Source organism: Callionymus lyra, chromosome 1, assembly GCF_982586985.1.
Source record: "Callionymus lyra chromosome 1, fCalLyr1.hap1.1, whole genome shotgun sequence".
NCBI classification, from domain to species: domain Eukaryota; kingdom Metazoa; phylum Chordata; class Actinopteri; order Syngnathiformes; family Callionymidae; genus Callionymus; species Callionymus lyra.
Window position 1 is genome coordinate 54,737,022 of NC_141818.1, and position 24,651 is coordinate 54,761,672.

At 40.4% G+C, this 24,651-nt stretch overlaps 1 protein-coding gene across 1 annotated transcript in view; it reads right to left on the reverse strand.

Moving 5' to 3' along the window:
• LOC148090165 (protein unc-13 homolog B-like) overlaps window positions 1-24,651 on the reverse strand; it is a 198,597-nt gene that overhangs the window by 157,456 nt on the left and 16,490 nt on the right. The window contains exons 2-4 of the mRNA XM_087779050.1: window positions 21,202-21,231; window positions 16,715-16,814; window positions 3,790-3,907 (exon numbers count right to left, since the gene is read on the reverse strand). Coding sequence (XP_087635176.1) covers window positions 3,790-3,907; window positions 16,715-16,814; window positions 21,202-21,231 — 248 coding nt within the window. The remainder of the gene's footprint in view (window positions 1-3,789; window positions 3,908-16,714; window positions 16,815-21,201; window positions 21,232-24,651) is intronic.

Sequence of the window (24,651 nt, forward strand, 5' to 3'; positions counted from 1 at the left end):
TGGACTTCATCCCTGAACCTAAGCCTTTGAAAGTTAGGTCTCAGAGGCGTGTCATCTCAGCCGATACTGCAGATAACTTTTCTGCTGTTTGACTCTCTTTCCTTTGATGACTGCCCAGACGTGGACAGTTTGATTCACTGTTTCACTGATCATTGTGTTGAAATACTGGATCAAGTGGCACCTGTTTAATCGAACTTGAAAATTCAGAAAAAAACGGTGCCCTTGGACAAATGAAGATCTCCTGAGTCTGAAGAGACTTTGTGGAAAGACTGAGCGTCTCTGGAAGTCAACTAAACTTGAGGTGCACAGACTTGAGACTGAGATGGTGGAAACTGCTAGATCTGATTACATCAGAAAACTGGTAGCAGCAAATAAGAAAAGCGTTGTTTGACAGGATTAATTCTCTCGTGTCTCCTGCTCCTCAAATCATGCCTGTCTTCCGTGAAGCTGACAGCAATGTATTGTCAAGATTTTTCATTGACAAAATTAAATTAATCAAAGAGAAAATCTCTCCCCCTTTGTTTGGAACCCCTACTGTCTCTGAGCCCTTCTCCTCCTCTTGGTCTTCCTTTAGTACTGTATCTTTGGGTGATATTTCGGCACTAGTGAACAAGATCAAACCCTCCTCTTGCTCAGATGACGTCCTTCCTTGTAGGCTTTTTATCGAAGTATTTGATGTAATTGGGCCCTGGGTTACCAATATGGTGAACCTCTCCCTTTCCACAGGGGTTTTTCCCGATGCATTTAAACTTTTTGAGCCTCTGCTCAAAAAGCCAGGCTTAGACCCAACTGACCTCAGTCATTTCAGGCCTATTTCTAAGCTCCCTTTCTTGTCCAAGATCTTGGAGAAGGTGGTGTCTGAGCAGCTGTCTTTGTTCCTGGATCAGAGCGACATCCATGAGAAGTTTCAGTCTGGCTTCCGTAAACATCACTCTACGGAGACAGCTTTATTGAAAGTGTCCAGTGACATCATGATGTTCTGGTTCTGTTGGATCTGTCCTCAGCCTTTGACACAGTTGAACCAGATCCTGCTGAGAAGACTGAGGGATGAAGACTTTCTGGGTCTGTGTTAGAATGGTTCTCATCATACCATTCTGGGCGTAGTTTTAGTGTATCTGCCAATCAAATGAGGTCTGAATGGGCAGATCTGTTGTGTGGAGTCCCTCAAGGTTCTGTTCTGGGTCCTTTATTGTTTTTGCTGTACTTGATTCCCCTCGGTAAAATCATTCAGAGATTTTCTGATGTTTCTTATCACATTTTTGCTGATGACATCCAGCTCTACTGCTCTTTTGATCCAACTGAGCCCCAGAGGCTGAACTTAGTCAATTGTTGCTAGAAATCAAACAATGAGTGAAAACACTTTGAAGCTAAATGTGGACAAAACTGAAACTCTGGTGATTGCTCCTGATGATAAGATTCCAGGGTTGAGTCAGTACTTGAGTGACTTAAGTCAGTCTGTCAAACTGAGCCTGAGAAACCTGGGTGTTGTATTTGATAAAGACATGTCTCTTGTTCAACACTGTAGAAAACTGACCAGAAACTGTTTCCTTCAACTGAGAAAAATCTCTAAACTTAGGAAAATGTTGTCACAACATGATCTGGATCTTATAATCCATGCGTTTGTTTCTTCTCGTCTGGACTATTGTAACAATTTGTTTTCATGTCTAAACAAGAAGGATGTGTCTCGCCTGCAGTTGATTCAGAACTCTGAGCCGCTCTAGTAGAAGAACTCACATCTCTCCGGTCCTTCAAACTCTTCACTGGCTGCCAGTTTCTTTCAGGATCATTTTAAAATTCTGGTTCTTACTTTCAGATCTATTCATGGTCAGACCTTCCATCGGTGATCTGATCCAGACTTACACCCCAGCTCGGGCTCTGAGGTCTGTGGATCAGAATCTACTGATGGTTCCTGAACTTCTGGACCAGAGGAGAGAAATCCTTCCAGACTGTTGCTCCTAAGCTTTGGAACCATCTCTGTGTTTGATGATCTACTGACTCCTTCAAGAAACATCTGTGTTTGATGATCTACTGACTCCTTCAAGAAACATCTGTGTTTGATGATCTACTGACTCCTTCAAGAAACATCTGTGTTTGATGATCTACTGACTCCTTCAAGAAACATCTGTGTTTGATGATCTACTGACTCCTTCAAGAAACATGTGTGTTTGATGATCTACTGACTCCTTCAAGAAACATCTGTGTTTGATGATCTACTGACTCCTTCAAGAAACATCTGTGTTTGATGATCTACTGACTCCTTCAAGAAACATCTGTGTTTGATGATCTACTGACTCCTTCAAGAAACATCTGTGTTTGATGATCTACTGACTCCTTCAAGAAACATCTGTGTTTGATGATCTACTGACTCCTTCAAGAAACATGTGTGTTTGGTGATCTACTGACTCCTTCAAGAAACATCTGTGTTTGATGATCTACTGACTCCTTCAAGAAACATCTGTGTTTGATGATCTACTGACTCCTTTAAGAATCATCTGTGTTTGATGATCTACTGACTCCTTCAAGAAACATCTGTGTTTGATGATCTACTGACTCCTTCAAGAATCATCTGTGTTTGATGATCTACTGACTCCTTCAAGAAACATCTGTGTTTGATGATCTACTGACTCCTTCAAGAAACATCTGTGTTTGATGATCTACTGACTCCTTCAAGAAACATCTGTGTTTGATGATCTACTGACTCCTTCAAGAAACATCTGTGTTTGATGATCTACTGACTCCTTCAAGAAACATGTGTGTTTGATGATCTACTGACTCCTTCAAGAAACATGTGTGTTTGGTGATCTACTGACTCCTTCAAGAAACATGTGTGTTTGATGATCTACTGACTCCTTCAAGAAACATCTGTGTTTGATGATCTACTGACTCCTTCAAGAATCATCTGTGTTTGATGATCTACTGACTCCTTCAAGAAACATCTGTGTTTGATGATCTACTGACTCCTTCAAGAAACATCTGTGTTTGATGATCTACTGACTCCTTCAAGAAACATCTGTGTTTGATGATCTACTGACTCCTTCAAGAAACATCTGTGTTTGATGATCTACTGACTCCTTCAAGAAACATGTGTGTTTGATGATCTACTGACTCCTTCAAGAAACATCTGTGTTCGATGATCTACTGACTCCTTCAAGAAACATGTGTGTTTGGTGATCTACTGACTCCTTCAAGAAACATGTGTGTTTGATGATCTACTGACTCCTTCAAGAAACATGTGTGTTTGATGATCTACTGACTCCTTCAAGAAACATCTGTGTTTGATGATCTACTGACTCCTTCAAGAAACATCTGTGTTTGATGATCTACTGACTCCTTCAAGAAACATCTGTGTTTGATGATCTACTGACTCCTTCAAGAAACATCTTAAGACGTTTTTATTTGTTCAGGCTTTTCCTTGATTTTCTGGAACTCCTGTTGTGTTCAGTTTTATCTTGACCTTTAAAATATATACTTTATTGAATATTATTTTGATTGTTTAAGCGCTTTGTGACCCTGGTCTGGAAAAGCTCTATATGAATACAAATTACTTACTTACTTACTTATGTATGTCTGTGAGTGTGTGAGTCTAAGTATGTGTGTGCTTGTGTGTGTGTGTATGTATTTTTACGTGCATTTATTTGTGCATGCATGTGTGTGTGCATGTATGTGTGTGTACGTGTGTGTGCATGTGTGTATGTGTGCAAGTGTGTGTGTGCATGTGCGTGTGCATGTGTGTGTGTGTGCGTGTGTGCATGTGCACATGTGTGTGTGCGTGTGTGTGTGTGTAGTGACCTCATCAGACTGTCGTATGGTATCCAGACATATGAGGCTCGTCCCGATCATCGTGTCCCAGATCAATCCTTTGTTCCAGATCTCCACGAGAAGACCAGACTCCTGATGGTTGATCTCACTGTGGAGACACAAGAGATATTCTGTAAATATTATTTTTGCCTTCGTTTGTCCATTTTTTTTTAGCTTGATGTTAAACAGCAGAAGGGTAAAGTTTCAAACCCACAGTGAAGATTGTAAGAGTTAATTTAATATTCTTTTACTTTCATGAGGATTTTAAACACGTTTTGAAAGATTCTGCATCGACTTGTTCGTTCACTGCTGCTGCTCGGATCGAACGTGAAAACCTTCATGTCCACAGAGACGATGCAGGTCCATGTATCAGATTCATGACGTGATGTGAAACATGTTCAATGAGCTCGTGATCGCTTTCAATAAAACAAGAAATACTTCAGTTTACAAACTTACATAAAACATTGTACTTGGTTTAGTTCATCAACTTATATTCAAGGAGAATATTGTTTTCAAGAATGTTGATCAAAGCTTCTCTTCTTCACCTGTCAGTGCGTCCATCATTCAAATCTCCGGCAACACCTGTATTTACAGTAGATTTCCCCATAACTGGCTGTCAATCATGGCGCGAGGAGGTGCTCGTGTATGTATGTGAAGGAGACGAACAAATCAACGAGTCCCTGACATTTCATCACTTTTGCCTGATTGCCATCTTTCCTTGAGCTCCCGTTGATTGACTAATCAGCTCCGCTTTGATTCATGGTGTCAACCCTTGTCACCTGCTCGTCAACCTGCTCGTCACCTGCTCGTCAACCTGTTCGTCAACCTGCTCGTCAACCTGCTCGTCAACCTGCTCGTCAACCCGCTCGTCAACCCGCTCGTCAACCCGCTCGTCAACCTGCTCGTCAACCTGCTCGTCAACCTGCTCGTCAACCCGCTCGTCGCCTGCTCGTCAACCTGCTCGACAACCTGCTCGTCAACCTGCTCGTCAACCCGCTCGTCACCTGCTCGTCAACCCGCTCGTCAACCTGCTCGTCAACCCGCTCGTCACCTGCTCGTCAACCCGCTCGTCAACCTGCTCGTCAACCCGCTCGTCAACCTGCTCGTCAACCCGCTCGTCAACCTGCTCGTCAACCTGCTCGTCAACCCGCTCGTCAACCTGCTCGTCAACCCGCTTGTCAACCCGCTTGTCAACCCGCTCGTCAACCGTCAACCTGATCGTCAACCGTCAACCTGCTCGTCAACCTGCTCGTCAACCTGCTCGTCAACCTGCTCGTCAACCTGCTCGTCAACCTGCTCGTCAACCTGATCGTCAACCTGCTCGTCAACCTGCTCGTCAACCTGCTCGTCAACCTGCTCGTCAACCGTCAACCTGCTCGTCAACCTGCTCGTCAACCTGCTCGTCAACCTGCTCGTCAACCTGCTCGTCAACCTGCTCGTCAACCTGCTCGTCAACCTGCTCGTCAACCTGATCGTCAACCTGCTCGTCAACCTGCTCGTCAACCTGCTCGTCAACCTGCTCGTCAACCTGCTCGTCAACCCGCTCGTCAACCCGCTCGTCAACCCGCTCGTCAACCCGCTCGTCAACCCGCTCGTCAACCTGCTCGTCAACCTGCTCGTCAACCTGCTCGTCAACCTGCTCGTCAACCGTCAACCTGATCGTCAACCTGCTCGTCAACCTGCTCGTCAACCCGCTCGTCAACCCGCTCGTCAACCGTCAACCTGATCGTCAACCGTCAACCTGATCGTCAACCTGCTCGTCAACCTGCTCGTCAACCTGCTCGTCAACCCGCTCGTCAACCCGCTCGTCAACCCGCTCGTCAACCCGCTCGTCAACCGTCAACCTGATCGTCAACCGTCAACCTGATCGTCAACCTGCTCGTCAACCCGCTCGTCAACCTGATCGTCAACCGTCAACCTGCTCGTCAACCTGCTCGTCAACCCGCTCGTCAACCGTCAACCTGCTCGTCAACCTGCTCGTCAACCTGCTCGTCAACCCGCTCGTCAACCTGATCGTCAACCGTCAACCTGCTCGTCAACCTGCTCGTCAACCCGCTCGTCAACCTGCTCGTCAACCTGCTCGTCAACCCGCTCGTCAACCTGCTCGTCAACCTGCTCGTCAACCCGCTCGTCAACCTGCTCGTCAACCCGCTCGTCAACCCGCTCGTCAACCTGCTCGTCAACCTGCTCGTCAACCCGCTCGTCAACCTGCTCGTCAACCCGCTTGTCAACCCGCTCGTCAACCGTCAACCTGATCGTCAACCGTCAACCTGCTCGTCAACCTGCTCGTCAACCTGCTCGTCAACCTGCTCGTCAACCTGCTCGTCAACCTGCTCGTCAACCTGCTCGTCAACCTGCTCGTCAACCGTCAACCTGCTCGTCAACCTGCTCGTCAACCTGCTCGTCAACCCGCTCGTCAACCCGCTCGTCAACCCGCTCGTCAACCTGCTCGTCAACCTGCTCGTCAACCTGCTCGTCAACCTGCTCGTCAACCTGCTCGTCAACCGTCAACCTGATCGTCAACCTGATCGTCAACCTGCTCGTCAACCTGCTCGTCAACCTGCTCGTCAACCTGCTCGTCAACCCGCTCGTCAACCCGCTCGTCAACCCGCTCGTCAACCCGCTCGTCAACCTGATCGTCAACCGTCAACCTGATCGTCAACCTGCTCGTCAACCTGCTCGTCAACCTGCTCGTCAACCTGCTCGTCAACCTGCTCGTCAACCCGCTCGTCAACCCGCTCGTCAACCCGCTCGTCAACCCGCTCGTCAACCGTCAACCTGCTCGTCAACCGTCAACCTGATCGTCAACCTGCTCGTCAACCCGCTCGTCAACCTGATCGTCAACCGTCAACCTGCTCGTCAACCTGCTCGTCAACCCGCTCGTCAACCTGATCGTCAACCGTCAACCTGCTCGTCAACCTGCTCGTCAACCCGCTCGTCAACCTGATCGTCAACCGTCAACCGTCAACCTGCTCGTCAACCTGCTCGTCAACCCGCTCGTCAACCTGCTCGTCAACCCGCTCGTCAACCCGCTCGTCAACCCGCTCGTCAACCTGCTCGTGAACCCGCTCGTCAACCCGCTCGTCAACCCGCTCGTCAACCCGCTCGTCAACCGTCAACCTGATCGTCAACCGTCAACCTGCTCGTCAACCTGCTCGTCAACCTGCTCGTCAACCCGCTCGTCAACCCGCTCGTCAACCTGCTCGTCAACCTACTCGTCAATCTGCTCGTCAACCCGCTCGTCAACCCGCTCGTCAACCCGCTCGTCAACCTACTCGTCAATCTGCTCGTCAACCCGCTCGTCAACCCGCTCGTCAACCCGCTCGTCAACCTGCTCGTCAACCTGCTCGTCAACCTACTCGTCAATCTGCTCGTCAACCGTCAACCCGCTCGTCAACCTGCTCGTCTTCTCTAGTCGAGTCTGTGCACGACGAAGATATTTACGGATTAAATTCACTGACGGGTTTTTTCTAACAACATCTGCTCATGAGAAACGCTGTCAGGGAGTCAATTAAGAAGCGACAAGAAAAGTTTGTGGAGAATCGTTTGATAAAATGATTTAGAATTGATTGTAAAGTTATCATCATGTCCTGAATAATTAAATTAAATGAATGAACTTGTTTTCTTACAACAATAAATAGTGGTACAAGCTTGACTCAACTTTACAGAGGAAAGAGATCATATTCTAACAAATAATATTTCTATATATTTATCAGGGTCAGGAACGGAGAAACCCAGGCGTCGAGGTAACTTGCAGAGACTTGGTTTTATTCAGTGGGGAAGACAGAGGCGAGTCAGGCAGAGGCGAGTCAGACAGTCCAGGAATCGGCATCAAAAGGCAAAGGCAGAGGTAAAGCAAACTCGGCGTCAAGGGGCAGAAACAGATCGAAACACAACAGGTAAGAATGGAGTCTTGGTCGGGACAAGGTAAGGAGACAGGGTAGGAAGCAGGAATACTCAACGGCAGGACTCTGGTTACTGGGAAAAGGTGATGACAAGACAAAGGACGTGACAGAGAGTGGAGGCTTAAGAACACAGGGGGGCGATCAGCAGCAGCTGGGGGCGGGACTAACTAGACACACCTGGATCAATTACTACTCAGACAGGTGAGACGAGCACAGACACAGAAGGGAGTGGATTTCACAATAAAACCGGAAACACAAGGAGGAACATGTAGACTCATGACAATATTTATTAGGGGTGTTAGAAAATATTGATATGGCTAAGTATCACGATACATTCATGATTATTATTATTATTTTATAATATAATATTAATACAATTTTTTTTTTTGCTTCAAATCATATTTTATTTTTACCATAGTTTACAATTTTTTTTACTTACAATCATCATGTAAATATTCACAACATTTTTTTCTTTTTTTTGTGTTACAATCATAATTACGGCTGCTGATCCTCTGAGATCCTGGCGAGGACTGAGGACGAGAGGATACAGCAACATTTAAAGCTGATCTTTGGACGTATTTTGGTTTGAAAACAAATTAAAAGTAGTTACGACTTCGTCAAGAGTCATGTGGTCTGTAAATATTACAACACCAGAGTCAAGTACTGGACAATACTACACATATATACTTGTTACTACACTATCACAACACCAGAGTCAAGTATTGGACAATACTACACGTATATACTTGTTACTACACTATCACAACACCAGAGTCAAGTACTGGACAATAGTACACATATATACTTGTTACTACACTATCACAACACCAGAGTCGAGTACTGGACAATACTACACATATATACTTGTTACTACACTATCACAACACCAGAGTCAAGTACTGGACAATACTACACATATATACTTGTTACTACACTATCACAACACCAGAGTCAAGTACTGGACAATACTACACATATATACTTGTTACTACACTATCACAACACCAGAGTCAAGTACTGGACAATACTACACATATATACTTGTTACTACACTATCACAACACCAGAGTCGAGTACTGGACAATACTACACATATATACTTGTTACTACACTATCACAACACCAGAGTCAAGTACTGGACAATACTACACATATACACTTGTTACTACACTATCACAACACCAGAGTCAAGTACTGGACAATACTACACATATATACTTGTTACTACACTATCACAACACCAGAGTCAAGTACTGGGCAATACTACACATATATACTTGTTACTACACTATCACAACACCAGAGTCAAGTACTGGACAATACTACACATATATACTTGTTACTACACTATCACAACACCAGAGTCAAATACTTGACAATACTACACATATATACTTGTTACTACACTATCACAACACCAGAGTCAAATACTTGACAATACTACACATATTAGTTCTTACTACACTATCACAACACCAGAGTCAGGTACTGGACAATACTACACATATATACTTGTTACTACACTATCACAACACCAGAGTCAAATACTTGACAATACTACACATATTAGTTCTTACTACACTATCACAACACCAGAGTCAGGTACTGGACAATACTACACATATATACTTGTTACTACACTATCACAACACCAGAGTCAAGTACTGGACAATACTACACATATATACTTGTTACTACACTATCACAACACCAGAGTCAAGTACTGGACAATACTACACATATACACTTGTTACTACACTATCACAACACCAGAGTCAAGTACTGGACAATACTACACATATATACTTGTTACTACACTATCACAACACCAGAGTCAAGTACTGGACAATACTACACATATACACTTGTTACTACACTATCACAACACCAGAGTCAAGTACTGGACAATACTACACATATATACTTGTTACTACACTATCACAACACCAGAGTCGAGTACTGGACAATACTACACATATTTACTTGTTACTACACTATCACAACATCAGAGTCAAGTACTGGACAATACTACACATATATACTTGTTACTACACTATCACTACACCAGAGTCAAGTACTGGACAATACTACACATATATACTTGTTACTACACTATCACAACACCAGAGTCAAGTACTGGACAATACTAGACATATATACTTGTTACTACACTATCACAACACCAGAGTCAAGTACTGGACAATACTACACATATATACTTGTTACTACACTATCACAACACCAGAGTCAAATACTTGACAATACTACACATATATACTTGTTACTACACTATCACAACACCAGAGTCAAATACTTGACAATACTACACATATTAGTTCTTACTACACTATCACAACACCAGAGTCAGGTACTGGACAATACTACACATATATACTTGTTACTACACTATCACAACACCAGAGTCAAATACTTGACAATACTACACATATTAGTTCTTACTACACTATCACAACACCAGAGTCAGGTACTGGACAATACTACACATATATACTTGTTACTACACTATCACAACACCAGAGTCAAGTACTGGACAATACTACACATATATACTTGTTACTACACTATCACAACACCAGAGTCAAGTACTGGACAATACTACACATATATACTTGTTACTACACTATCACAACACCAGAGTCAGGTACTGGACAATACTACACATATATACTTGTTACTACACTATCACAACACCAGAGTCAGGTACTGGACAATACTACTACACAACATGTAAATATATCACAATATATGGTATTAATAATCTGTACATGTCAATTCATGTCTGTACATGTACACGTCGTTTACAAACAGAATGGAACCTCGCCTTCATAGTCTTCATCGTCTGAGCCACACATTCCATCCAGATTATAACAGATGTGATCAATAATCTGATCTTCTTGTCCGCACTCATGATGTCTAGTTGATATATATATAAATATATATATATATATATATAAAGAAGCGACAAGTGTCTGATGCATGTTGTGACTCGTCGTGTGTTGCTGTGATTCCAACAGTCACATAAGACTGTCAGCCATTATTGAAGAAAATGGTTTGTGTGGTAATGGAGGGAGTACAAAAGTGTATTTTTCTCTTGCCTACACACACACACACAGACACACATCCATCAAGTGTCTAGTTTTGTAGTGTGTAGTTTTGTAGCTTTCCCTGGTCTGGAAAAGCTCTATAAATATAAATGACTTACTTAGTTAATAGAAGAAAAGAAAAGAGCCTGGAGATTCTAACAGTCGAGGTCTGGGCGTGTCTTGACTGACACATGGTGACGACACTTTATTACATTTAATTACACAAACATATTACATTACAGCTGTTATAGGAAGTTTCTTTAACAAGATGATGTCATATCTTCTTTAATTGGAGTAATGTGAGCTTTTATTGTGTAATACGTATATAATGTGTGATATGATAACTAATATGTCATTTATCAAATTAACGTGTCAGAATTGCAATCGTAAAAGGCATGTTGTGTCTCTAAATATCAAAAAACGATTTGTTATTGTCGTGAAAAAAGACGATGTGTTGTGTGCAAATGATGTGTCATGTGATCATTTGTGGGTGTCATGTGATCATTTGTGGGTGTCATGTGATAATATATGGGTGTCATGTGATAATATGTGGGTGTCATGTGATAATATATGGGTGTCATGTGATCATTTGTGGGTGTCATGTGATAATATATGGGTGTCATGTGAGCATTTGTGGGTGTCATGTGATAATATATGGGTGTCATGTGATAATATATGGGTGTCATGTGATCATTTGTGGGTGTCATGTGATAATATATGGGTGTCATGTGATCATTTGTGGGTGTCATGTGATAATATATGGGTGTCATGTGATCATTTGTGGGTGTCATGTGATAATATATGGGTGTCATGTGATAATATGTGGGTGGCATGTGATAATATATGGGTGTCATGTGATAATATATGGGTGTCATGTGATCATTTGTGGGTGTCATGTGATAATATATGGGTGTCATGTGATCATTTGTGGGTGTCATGTGATAATATATGGGTGTCATGTGATCATTTGTGGGTGTCATGTGATAATATATGGGTGTCATGTGATAATATGTGGGTGTCATGTGATAATATGTGGGTGGCATGTGATAATATGTGGGTGGCATGTGATAATATGTGGGTGTCATGTGATCATTTGTGGGTGTCATGTGATCATTTGTGGGTGTCATGTGATCATTTGTGGGTGTCATGTGATAATATATGGGTGTCATGTGATAATATATGGGTGTCATGTGATCATTTGTGGGTGTCATGTGATCATTTGTGGGTGTCATGTGATCATTTGTGGGTGTCATGTGATAATATGTGGGTATCATGTGATAATATATGGGTGTCATGTGATCAGTATATTCCCCATTATATTTCCTTTATGATCTTTGAAGTCATATAAACTGTGAAAAAAAAAAAAAAATGGACTCATGTTAATTATTCTTGTCATAGAATATGAATGGGAAGTTTTTGTTTGTACATGATATCTTTGAGATAAGAGATCATATATATATATATATATATATATATATATATATATATATATATATGATAATAGTCTTCAGTTATTCTAAAACAAGATGATAATCTGATCTAATTCTCTGGATCTTAATCCTAAAGGACCAGGATGGAGGTTCCGAGTCAGTCTCTGGACGAAGGTCAACCGGGTCGGACCAAGTACCACCTGCTCAGTTACACATGTGACCAAATGACCTGCACATCTGGCAGGAAGCTGGTCCGAGTCAACTTCCTGTGACTGATACATAGTCAGTTATCGCAGTTACGACATGTATTATTAATCATTTTGAAAGTACACACCTACATATACAACTTCTTTCCACCAGTAATGTCATTATTAGCGTCTCATCATCTTCACCTGAACCATTATTGATCTTCGATCAGAAGAAACTCCAACAGCGTCGCTGCTGCTACTTCCTGTTAGCGATGCTGCCGCTAATGAGACGAGAAGCTAATAATTGCTTCAACATTTCAATATAATGTCCATGATTTTTACCTTTTTTTTGCCAAACCATCAACTGTTTTGAGGTTTAAATAATTAAGGTTGTCAAAAGTACTTCAGTACCAATTTGGTGCAAATACACATTTGGAAATACTATGGTTTATTATGTGGTAATATTCTTAAAATCAACTGCAATAAACTCAGCAAATTGACATTTTGTTATCTTGACAACACAAAAATGTATATATCTATGGGGTTCTATTGGTAACGAAAACCTTTAAACAACTACAGTAAAACATTTTGTTACACCCCTAATAAATACATAGAAATATAATATACATCAAAATATCATCTGCAGTTACTTCCAACTTATTTTCTCCTACTTAGTTAGTAGTCGAGTCAAGATGGTCTTACTTTTTATTTTTGCACAAGTTAATTCATTTTATTGATTTATTCAGGATATAATAATAGATACAACAATCAATTCTAAATTTTAAAAAAAAATACAATTTCCAGCAAATCTTTGCTTCTTAATCGACTCCATGAACAGTTTTACTAGTTTAAGAAAGAACTTAACGATCGTTTGTCAGTAAATATTCTCCTCGTACACAGACTTGACAAGAAGAGCCGCAGACGAGCAATAATTCAATATTATTAGTATTAAACTCACTTCATTGAACTTTTAACCACAAAAAACTATTGTAAAAATAGAATATGATTTAAATATTCCCCCATTTTTATTTATATATATATATATATATATACTGTGATAAATGTACACTGTGTTTGTTAAACTCTTAAAGTCACAGTCAAAGCAGTCGGTTCAGAAAATCTTCCTCTTTCCCTTCCGTCCCTGACGGAGCCTCCTGATTGGTCGTTGGATCATGTGTACTTTAGTTCTAGTGTAATCAGACTGGAACGAACATTTCATTAGATTTATCAGCGACTCATCCACTTATCTGGGCTCGACATGTAATTTCCCTCCATCCATCCTTCCTGCTCCGACCACACCTTCAGTCGCCTGACGCTCTGGAGACCCACGAGCGACTGATGCTCTGGTTCTGGTTCTGACCAGGTTTTGTTTGAACCATCAGAAGAAAACGTTCGTTCACATCATCAAAGCTCCAGAGATTTAAAGACTAATTAAAGGTCAATTTAAACCAGTCTCTCGACTCACTTGTTTAAATGTTTTTCTGGTTAAAAGTCTTTCTCTTCAAGAATCGAACCTCGCATGAACATGTTTTAATTATTACTTTATAAAGTTGATCTGAAATCTGGACGAACGAGAGGTTACGAGAGTCCATTATGATGTAATAATGACTTCACTCCTCCTCCAGCTGTGATCACGCTTTGTTCAGTCCCTTGGAGTTGGAGACTTCCAGGATTGATGACGTGCGGTGACAAACCTCCATGTTTGACAAATTACAGAAAAGTGGGTGTGGTTATGGCAAACAAGATTTAATTTCCAGAAATACAGTGTTTTCAGTTGGCGGAGCTTCAGATCATTTGATAATATTTCAAGTAAAATAGAGTTTTGTAAAAACACACACTGATGATACAATAGAGTCACACATTACAACAATACACACACACTGATGATACAATAGAGTCACACATCACAACAATACACACACACTGATGATACAATAGAGTCACACATCACAACAACGAACACACTGATGATACAATAGAGTCACACATCACAACAACGCACACACACTAATGATACAATAGAGTCACACATCACAACAACGCACACACTGATGATACAATAGAGTCACACATCACAACAACACACACACACTGATGATACAATAGAGTCACACATCACAACAACGCACACACTGATGATACAATAGAGTCACACATCACAACAACACACACACTGATGATACAATAGAGTCACACATCATAACAACGCACACACACTGATGATACAATAGAGTCACACATCACAACAACACACACACTGATGATAAAATAGAGTCACACATCACAACAACGCACACACGGATGATACAATAGAGTCACGCATCACAACAACGCACACACTGATGATACAATAGAGTCACGCATCACAACAACGCACACACTGATGATACAATAGAGTCACGCATCACAACAACGCACACACTGATGATACAATAGAGTCACACATCACACACACTGATGATACAATAGAGTCACACATCACAACAACACACACACACTGATGATACAATAAAGTCACACATCACAACACACACACACTGATGATACAATAGAGTCACACATCACACACACTGATGATACAATAGAGTCACACATCACAAAAACACACACACACTGATGATACAATAAAGTCACACATCACAACACACACACACTGATGATACAATAAAGTCACACATCACAACACACACACACTGATGATACAATAGAGTCACACATCACACACACTGATGATACAATAGAGTCACACATCACAACAACACGCACACACTGATGATACAATAGAGTCACACATCACAACAACACACACACTGATGATACAATAGAGTCACACATCACAACAACACACACACTGATGATACAATAAAGTCACACATCACAACACACACACACACTGATGATACAATAGAGTCACACATCACAACAACACACACACAGATGATACAATAGAGTCACACATCACAACAACACACACACACACTGATGATAAAACAATGATTGTTCAACATCATGGTTTAAAGGATAAAGAAAGTTAGCTCAGAGATTTAAGCTCAGTTTCAACTGTGAGGAACATTGTGAGTAAAGACCACAGGCACAGTTCTAGTGAAGGAGTAGCAGACCGAGGAACATCTCAGATAAACAGAGGCGCAGGTGAGAACAGTCACAGTCGACCCCCAGACAAGTGCATCGTTCAACTATTCACTCTACAGAAGGAGATGCTTTATGGAAGAGTCATGCGGAAAAAGCCTTTTCTCTGCACACGCCACAACAGGGGGTCGCTTGAGGTTTGCTGAAGCACATTTAGACGAGCCAGCTTCACTTTGGAATAATGTGCTGTGGACTGATGACACTAAAGTTATTTGGGCATAACCAGGGCGTTATGCATGGAGGAAAAAGAACACAGCATTCCTAGAAAAGAACTTGCTGTTGTCCTGGCGACGACGCCCATCTTATCACAAACCTGGCAGTTGTCTAAAGTGAGTGATGGATTACACCTGGTTAACCCGTTCACCTGCGGCGTGTTCTCATTAGTGCTGACCCCTGCTGGACAGGTGAACAGACAGATGTTTACACTGGACACTTGGTGTAGCTCGAGATAATTGGAATCCTACAGTAAAATGTGGTGATGGTTCCATCATGTGAGGCCAGTGCAGGGGATCTTGTTCTAGTTGAGCATGGATTCCTCTCAATATCAGCAGATTCTGGAGAACAATGTCCAGGAATCAGTAACAAAGTTAAGTTGCTCCGGATCTTTCAACGAGACAATGATCCTAAACACTCAGAATCTACTAAAGTTCCTGCAGAGGAACAAGTAGAATGTTCTGGAATGATCTCAGTCCCCAGACCTGAATATTATTGAAAGTTTATGGTGTGATTTAAAGCGTCCATGAAACCATCAAACCTGACTGACCTGGAGAGGATCTGGAAAGAAGGTCCAGAATACCTTCCATCAGAATCCAGACCCTCATTGGAAACTATAGGAAGCGTTTAGAGTTATTTCTGAAGAAGATGCACAAAATATTGAGTCATTTTTCTTTTGTGATCTAAATTTATGCAAATAATTGAGTTTAAATAACTCTTGCACACTTTCTGTAAATCATATCAACTTTATTTCACTTTCAAATATCATGTGTTTGTTTCTATAAGATAAATTTAACTTTTTATCCAAACAACCCATGATTTATAAAGAAAATCATGAAAATGTACAGAAGTGACCAAACTTTTTCATACCACAGTATTTAAGACACACATGAGTTGAACTTTAAATGAAAAAACGTCTAAATACTCACAACATGAAGTCTTGCTCCCAACAAGGCTGATCCCCTCGAACCGTGACGGTCGTACTCTTAACATTCTGCACCTTCAGCGTCACGTAGGCGTTGAATTTATCTGCAACGATACGAAGGTTAAAAACTTTTGAGCAAACCTTCAAATCATGAAAACATTCAATAATGAAATGTGGAGGTTTTACAATATCAGAACCAAATGGACGGAGTCTGTCAAACATATTCATCTGGAGAGCGAGTTGAAGTTTGTGTGTTTTTTTCCAAGATTTGGAAAATGTCTGAACAGTTAATTATTACCTACTAGTTATTTTTAACTAAAGTTATGATGTTTTTTGTATTAAAAAAATGAAACATTCCAGCCATGAAGACACGTAAACAGTGTTTTCTAGTTCACTCTTGTTTCCAGAACCAATACTTGGTACCAGATCTGACATTTTTCTTCACCATTTATAAAGAGTTTGTCGAGTCGATTGTCGAAACACTCGCTCCTCATTTACACAATTGTGCCCCAAAATAATACTGACAGAACACAGAACAGACAAAGACTGCGACAATGGAAACACATTTTAAAATGATAGTTCACACAAAATCCAAACTTCATTTATTTTCTACTCATGTTGACTCAGGGTTGGCATTATTTTCTTGTGTCGAAACTTCACGACAAACAGGATTTCATTGTTAAATTGAAACACAAAGACGAACAAATTGAATATATATAAATTGAAGATAGAAAAAGTATTAGTTTTTTCAATATTGGTTGAAAAAGCAATACTTTCACTTTGATACTTGTACTATTTGATACCACTTTTCAATTCAACTCAATTCTCTGACTTTGCTGTCGGTGGAACACGAGGCCAAACCAGTTACACACCAGCATTTTTAACATTTGATTTAAGCCAGACTGTCTTGTTTTTAAGGTGCAATTTTGCCAAGTGTGTTCCTGGAAGAACTATACACTGTATTTTACGGACTATAAGTCACAGTTTCTTTCATAGTTTGTCTGCGACTTATACTCTGGAGCGACTTATGTGTGAAATTATGACCACATTATTATATCATTTCACATGTTATTCTCACACTAAACCACCAGAGGGCGCTCTAGGCCTGTGTTGATCATTTCCACGTAGAAGAGGAAGCATCTTCTACCTCCGGAGTTAGTTAGTTGTTTAAAAGTGACACGAGGATGAAGAGTTATTTGGAGTTACACGGATGGTTTGGTAAACTAGTTAGTTATTGATGCTATAGTTCTCTGAATAACTCTTCATATGTTATGTTAACATACCAGGTTCTCACTTCATGTAACGGAACATTATTCTGTTGTTGCCTCTAGTTTTATTTTAATCTTTCAAGATCACATGTCTGTTCTTGGATTTTATCAAATCAATTTCCCCCAAAAATGCGACTTATACTCCAGTGCGACTTATATATGTTTTTACTTCTTTATTATGTATTTTATGTCTGGAGCGACTCGTGCTCCGGAGACACTTATAGTCCAGAGAATACGGTACACGTTTAAATATATTTGAAGGAGTTTATTCTGGATCCTACCATTAGAACAAAACTAAACGTAAGACAATGGTTTTGACAAAGACATACAACATTGTTCATCTGGATTCCAATTATCTTACACCGAGTGTCCAGCATCTGTCTGTTCACCTGTCCAGCAGGGGTCAGCACTAATGAGAACGCGCCGCAGGTGAACGGGTTAACCAGGTGTAATCCATCACTCACTTAAGACGACTGCCAGGTTGGTGATAAGATGGGCGTCGTCGCCAGGACGACAACAAAACTCTGGGTGGCAGCGCCAGGCGTTAACCTTCTCAGGAGCGACTGCATCATTTATAATTAAGCCGTTAATGTATAAATATAAATCATTTCCACATGGATGTGCGCAGCGTGGTCAGGAGCGATGACATTTACTGGCGTCTGCAGCCATCAGCTCTCTGGTCGCGTTGAGATCAGGAGGGAAGGAAGGAGGCGTTTGTTGTGCAGCAAAATAAAGAGTCTTCGGAGGAGATGTTTATGTAACATAAGCATTGATAACATTATTATACATTCATCTGATCCACAGAGATGTAGCATCGAACAAAAACCTCCCATGAGCCATTTGGGTTTTTACAGAAGATCATCACAAGCTATTATTTCTGCTATTATTAAAAAACAAAAAGATGAGAAAGGTGTTTTATGCAAAGAGGAAAACATCTTAAGAAAGTAATAATCAATTGAAGATTAATTGTTTAAATAGCTTTTCTTGCAACAAATGCCTCACAGACTCGTAGCAGTGCCTGGACCCACGTGCTCAAGACGCTGCAATATTTGAGTGACAGTCTGAACGAAATATAGATTTAACAACAGGAAGTAGGAGTTCGATGGCGACATATTATTTTTTGGAGGCTCAATTTATCTTCATTTTCTCCCTTTTCGTCCTAAATCAAACAAATAACACTCCTGTCCGCAACTGTTTTCATCTGATAGTATTTTTCTCTCGTCTGATCTTCAACACGTGTCTTAAAATCCTGAAAAAACGATGAATCTCGTTCTCCTCCTGATTGACTTTCCTCAGGTGAAGAAGGTTCTGAACGAGAGTCTCATATGGTATAAAATAAAAGATAATATTCTCATCATCCATCAGAATCTTCCACGACTGTCAGGAAGTCCCTGAACAGCATCCGCTCCCCGAAGTGATTATTGTATTTCTATTTGCAATTAAAATATTCAGATCATTCTTAAAGTGGGACGAGTAGATAAGTGTGTCGCCTGATGACCAACCAGAGTATTTGATGTGACATAAAAAAATTAAAAGTAGGTTTCATTAATATCTTGTGTTAGAAGCAAAAAACACTCATTAATTCAAGTATAATATTGTTTACCTTCATGTTCTCGTTCATTAAACTAGAAACTCATAAGACAAACCATTGATTTACAGCCAAACAACTATATCCATTGATGGCTGCTGTACTTTTATTTTATCGATATATTCTGCTACCTTTTTTAAGCATTTGAAATTTAGCTCAAAAATTAACTTGCACGACAGAGAGTAAAGAAATTCAATCACCTATTCCACGTCACATTATTAAGATTTCCTAAAGCAATGTAGATTTGTTGCTGATTAAAACCTTCATGTTTAACCAAATAACATGTGACATTTTATGGAGTCACCCAAGGAGTGTAAATATACACTTTACATTTAAATTATTGTTTCCTCGTGAGTCTAACTATGAAGCAGTTATTTATTCTTAACCCTTTTGAATCCAATACACACACAGAACTCTAGAATCATTATAATACGAAGCTTGATTTCAAGTCTTTTTTCTACTGAGCCAGTATAGAGTCACATATTTGACATGAATGCCTGACAGTCCTATAGTACTTATGATTTGAAACCTTCTCAAAGACATGTCAACTGGTCGAGATGTTTCTCCAGGTGTCAGATTGTCCATGTACTTTAAATTCTGATCCTTCTCTGTAGAACCTCTGAATTCATCTATATTTCCAAATATATTCCTCAATGTAAATCTATAACGTGATCAACACGTTCAGAGTAATACAAAACTCAAACAAAAACCTCCAGGTCTCAGGATCAGGATCAGGATCAGGAGGATGTCCATGAATGCAAAAAAAAAAGCCACACAAATAAAGTCCATAAGCTTCTTCTAAAATGGAGACAAAGTAGAAAACTCGAACTTGAAATGGTTTCTTGAAGAAATGCTTTTCTCTGGACTAAAGACGAGAGACGTCATCTGCCCTCAGTACAAAAGCCTTCATCTCTGATGATCCATTTTGTCTTTTTTAAGTTATTTTTCGTAGATATTTTTGGGTTTAATTTTGGACACACTCAGGTGGCAACGTTAGGTGTTCTGCCCCCATCTGGTGGTGGGGTCAGGACTACAGACTCTACAGTTTGTAGATTTTGATGTCGTTTCATATGCCAAAATATAATTTAAAACTTTCCTATATATATAAAATATATATATATATATATATATATTCATTTTTGGGGGTTGGGGGTAAGAAAGGAAATAAAAACAACAACAAACATCATAAAATCGCAATAAAATGTTTTATAATAATATATATCTTCTGTTTTTCTTGTGGCTGAGAAAAAAGAAGTTATTTAACATCCATTGGATTCCAACTGAACCAACTGTACATAATCAGGCTCGTACTTTTTTTTCAGTAATCAAGAAATGATTGAATGAAAATATGAATGAAATAAACTAGATTTCCTCCCTTGAAGCCTGAAGCTCTTCCGATGCTGGAGTTTTGTGCTGCCAGGATGAAGACGCGTCTATATCTTGTCGTTTATGTTGAGATGTTGTGAGTCTGTGGGACGAGCAGGTGGTCGAGTCTAGAGTCTGTGATGATTTATCGATCGCTCTCCACCTCAGACGCCTCCATTGTTCTGCTGTCATCGCCTCACGTGTCGAGGTGCACACGTTCATACACAAACTTTACATTTTTGAAGAATGAAAGTAGAAAAGTTCTCTTACCAGGAGGTCCATGGAGTTTGGCTTTCTTTACTGAAAGAGAAGAACAAAGATGTTAGAACAAGAAGACTGAGAACATCCTGAACATCACACGGAACTAAACTTAAACGATGTGTTGATACACTTTTATCTGAGGCTGTGACATCATTTCTCTTTACCTGCCTGTTTGAAAACAACGTAAACACAATAAGTAAAATGGTCCCAAACCATTATGAGGGCTGGGTATCAAACTGTGGTTTTTCTGGTAGTACCGACCGAAAAGCTTCCGAGTATTAAAACTTGATTTTTGGAGCAAACCTTCGGTACGACCCCAGTGATCAAGACTTCACAATGAGTGGATTTTTCTTTAGTAATATCTTTTTTCTTCGCTAATGATTGGTCTTATACAATTTGTGTCGAAAAAAAAGCGTAGCCCAGGAAACGATATAGCAGTAAAAGTATCGACATCAGTACTGGTATCTCAAATGTTCGATTGGTACCCGGCCCTGTATTATCATTATTCCTGTTGATATCTAGAGTCTGAGATATGTTTTGTTTGTACGTTTGCATCTCTTGACAATTAAAAACACTTGAAGTCAAGTGAGAAAATGAATGTCTTTGAAGGGTCAACAGAGGAGGCAGGACCTGGTTCTGGAAGGTTTGTGGACCTTTAATAGCAGCCTCAGAAAGAGAAAATATTAGAAAAGACTTAAATATCGCAATATTTTTGTTCTCGATGCATTGACAAAGTTTTTAAAACGGGTTCAGAACGTAAGTGAGTAAGTAATTTGTATTTATATAGCGCTGTTCCAGACCAGGGTCACAAAGCGCTAAAACAATCAAAACAATATTCAATAAAGCATATATTTTAAAGGTCAAGATAAAACTGAGAACAACACAGGAGTTCCAGAAAATCAAGGAAAAGCCTGAACAAATAGAAACGTCTTAAGATGTTTCTTGAAGGAGTCAGTAGATCATCAAACACAGATGTTTCTTGAAGGAGTCAGTAGATCATCAAACACAGATGTTTCTTGAAGGAGTCAGTAGATCATCAAACACAGATGTTTCTTGAAGGAGTCAGTAGATCATCAAACACAGATGTTTCTTGAAGGAGTCAGTAGATCATCAAACACAGATGTTTCTTGAAGGAGTCAGTAGATCATCAAACACAGAGATGTTTCTTGAAGGAGTCAGTAGATCATCAAACACACATGTTTCTTGAAGGAGTCAGTAGATCATCAAACACAGATGTTTCTTGAAGGAGTCAGTAGATCCATCAAGAACAAAGAGAGAGAAGATCGTTCCAAAGCTTAGGAGCAACAGTCTGGAAGGATTTCTCTCCTCTGGTCCTGAGTCGTGTGCGAGGAACCATCAGTAGATTCTGATCCACAGACCTCAGAGCCCGAGCTGGGGTGTAAGTCTGGATCAGATCATGAAGGTCTGACCATGAATAGATCTGAAAGTAAGAACCAGAATTTTAAAGTTGATCCTGAAAGAAACTGGAAGCCAGTGAAGAGTTTGAAGGAGAAATGTGAGTTCTTCTACTAGAGCGGCTCAGAGTTCTGAATCAACTGCAGGCGAGACGATCCTTCTTGTTAAGACATGAAAACAAACTGTTACAATAGTCCAGACGAGAAGAAACAAACATGGATTATAAGATCCAGATCATGTTGTGACAACATTTTCCTAAGTTTAGAGATTTTTCTCAGTTGAAGGAAACAGTTTCTGGTCAGTTTTCTTCAGTGTTGAACAAGAGACATGTCTTTATCAAATACAACACCCAGGTTTCTCAGGCTCAGTTTGACAGACTGACATAAGTCACTCAAGTACTGACTCAACCCTGAACCTTATCATCAACAATCACCAGAGTTTCAGTTTTGTCCACATTTAGCTGCAAAGTGTTTTCACTCATTGTTTGATTTCTAGCAAACAATTGACTAAGTTCAGCCTCTGGAGCTCAGTTGGGTCAACAGAGCAGTAGAGCTGGATGTCATCAGCAAACATGTGATAAGAAACCTCTGGAAATCTCTGAATGATTTTACCGAGGGGAATCAAGTACAGCAAAAACAATAAAGGACCCAGAACAGAACCTTGAGGGACTCCACACAACAGATCTGCCGATTCAGACCTCATTTGATTGACAGATACACTAAAACTGCGCCCAGAAAGGTAAGATGAGAACCATTCTAACACAGACCCAGACAGTCTTCATCCCTCAGTCTTCTCAGCAGGATCTGGTTCAACTGTGTCAAAGGCTGAGGACAGATCCAACAGAACCAGAACATCATGATGTCACTGGACACCTTCAGTAAGACTGTCTCCGTAGATGTTTACGGAAGCCAGACTGAAACTTCTCATGGATGTCGCTCTGATCCAGGAACAGCTGCTCAGACACCACCTTCTCCAAGATCTTGGACAAGAAAGGGAGCTTAGAAATAGGCCTGAAATTACTGAGGTCAGTTGGGTCTAAGCCTGGCTTTTTGAGCAGAGGCTCCACAATGGTTTAAATGCATTAAAAACCCCTGTGGAAAGGGAGAGGTTCACCATATTGGTAACCCAGGGGTCAATTACATCAAATACTTTGATAAAAAGCCTACAAGGAAGGACGTCATCTGAGCAAGAGGATGGTTTCATCTTGTTCACTAGTGCCGAATACTTGGTCAACGAGGGTCTCACTGCATCTTGGAGAAGAAGCCCTTTAAGAATTTGTGTTTTCTATGGATCGACAGTTTTACTACAAATAATTGATTTGAAAGAAACTTATTCAGTGTTTTAAATTATTTCAAAGTTTAGTTCACCCATTTTAATTGAAAATTAATTGTAATAACACATGAAATAAATATAAATAAAATACAATACATGGAATTATGTGACGTTCATGGTCCTTACGCACAGATTTTATTTTAAGACTGCACAGAAATGTAAAACTCATTTAAAAAGAAAGAAATATTTAATTATAATATTGTTCCTTGAACTAGTTCCTACAGTAACTTTGTTTCTTACGTATCATGATACGAATCGACAGATTCTTCAAATCCATCTGAGAAATGTTCATTAAATAACTTATTCTTACATCTCAATGTTAACTGATTCTTATCCATGTCTCTATATTTCCTAACAAATTATTCTCACTAATATGTTGAACTCAAGTGTGCAAAGTTGTTTTTTCTCTGGTTGAACGACAACCAAGAAGATGCGAGTCTTAAGTTCGGACACATTCATTATCTCTGGTCTGCGAACCTCACAGGAAGGCACAGGAAATCGATGCGATAATTCAATCGCAGTCAAAAACACTGGCGTGTGATAAGAGCAGCGGACGAGGAAGGAAATGCAAAAAGAGAGCGAGAGATTGTTAACAGCTCATTAGTCGTCAGCTGTCGCCAGCGTTTGCCTGGTGTGTCACTCTCGGGCTCCCCGGGCCTCGCTGGAGACCCGGCGGGTCCAGAGCCAACCTGGTCCGATAACAGAACGACA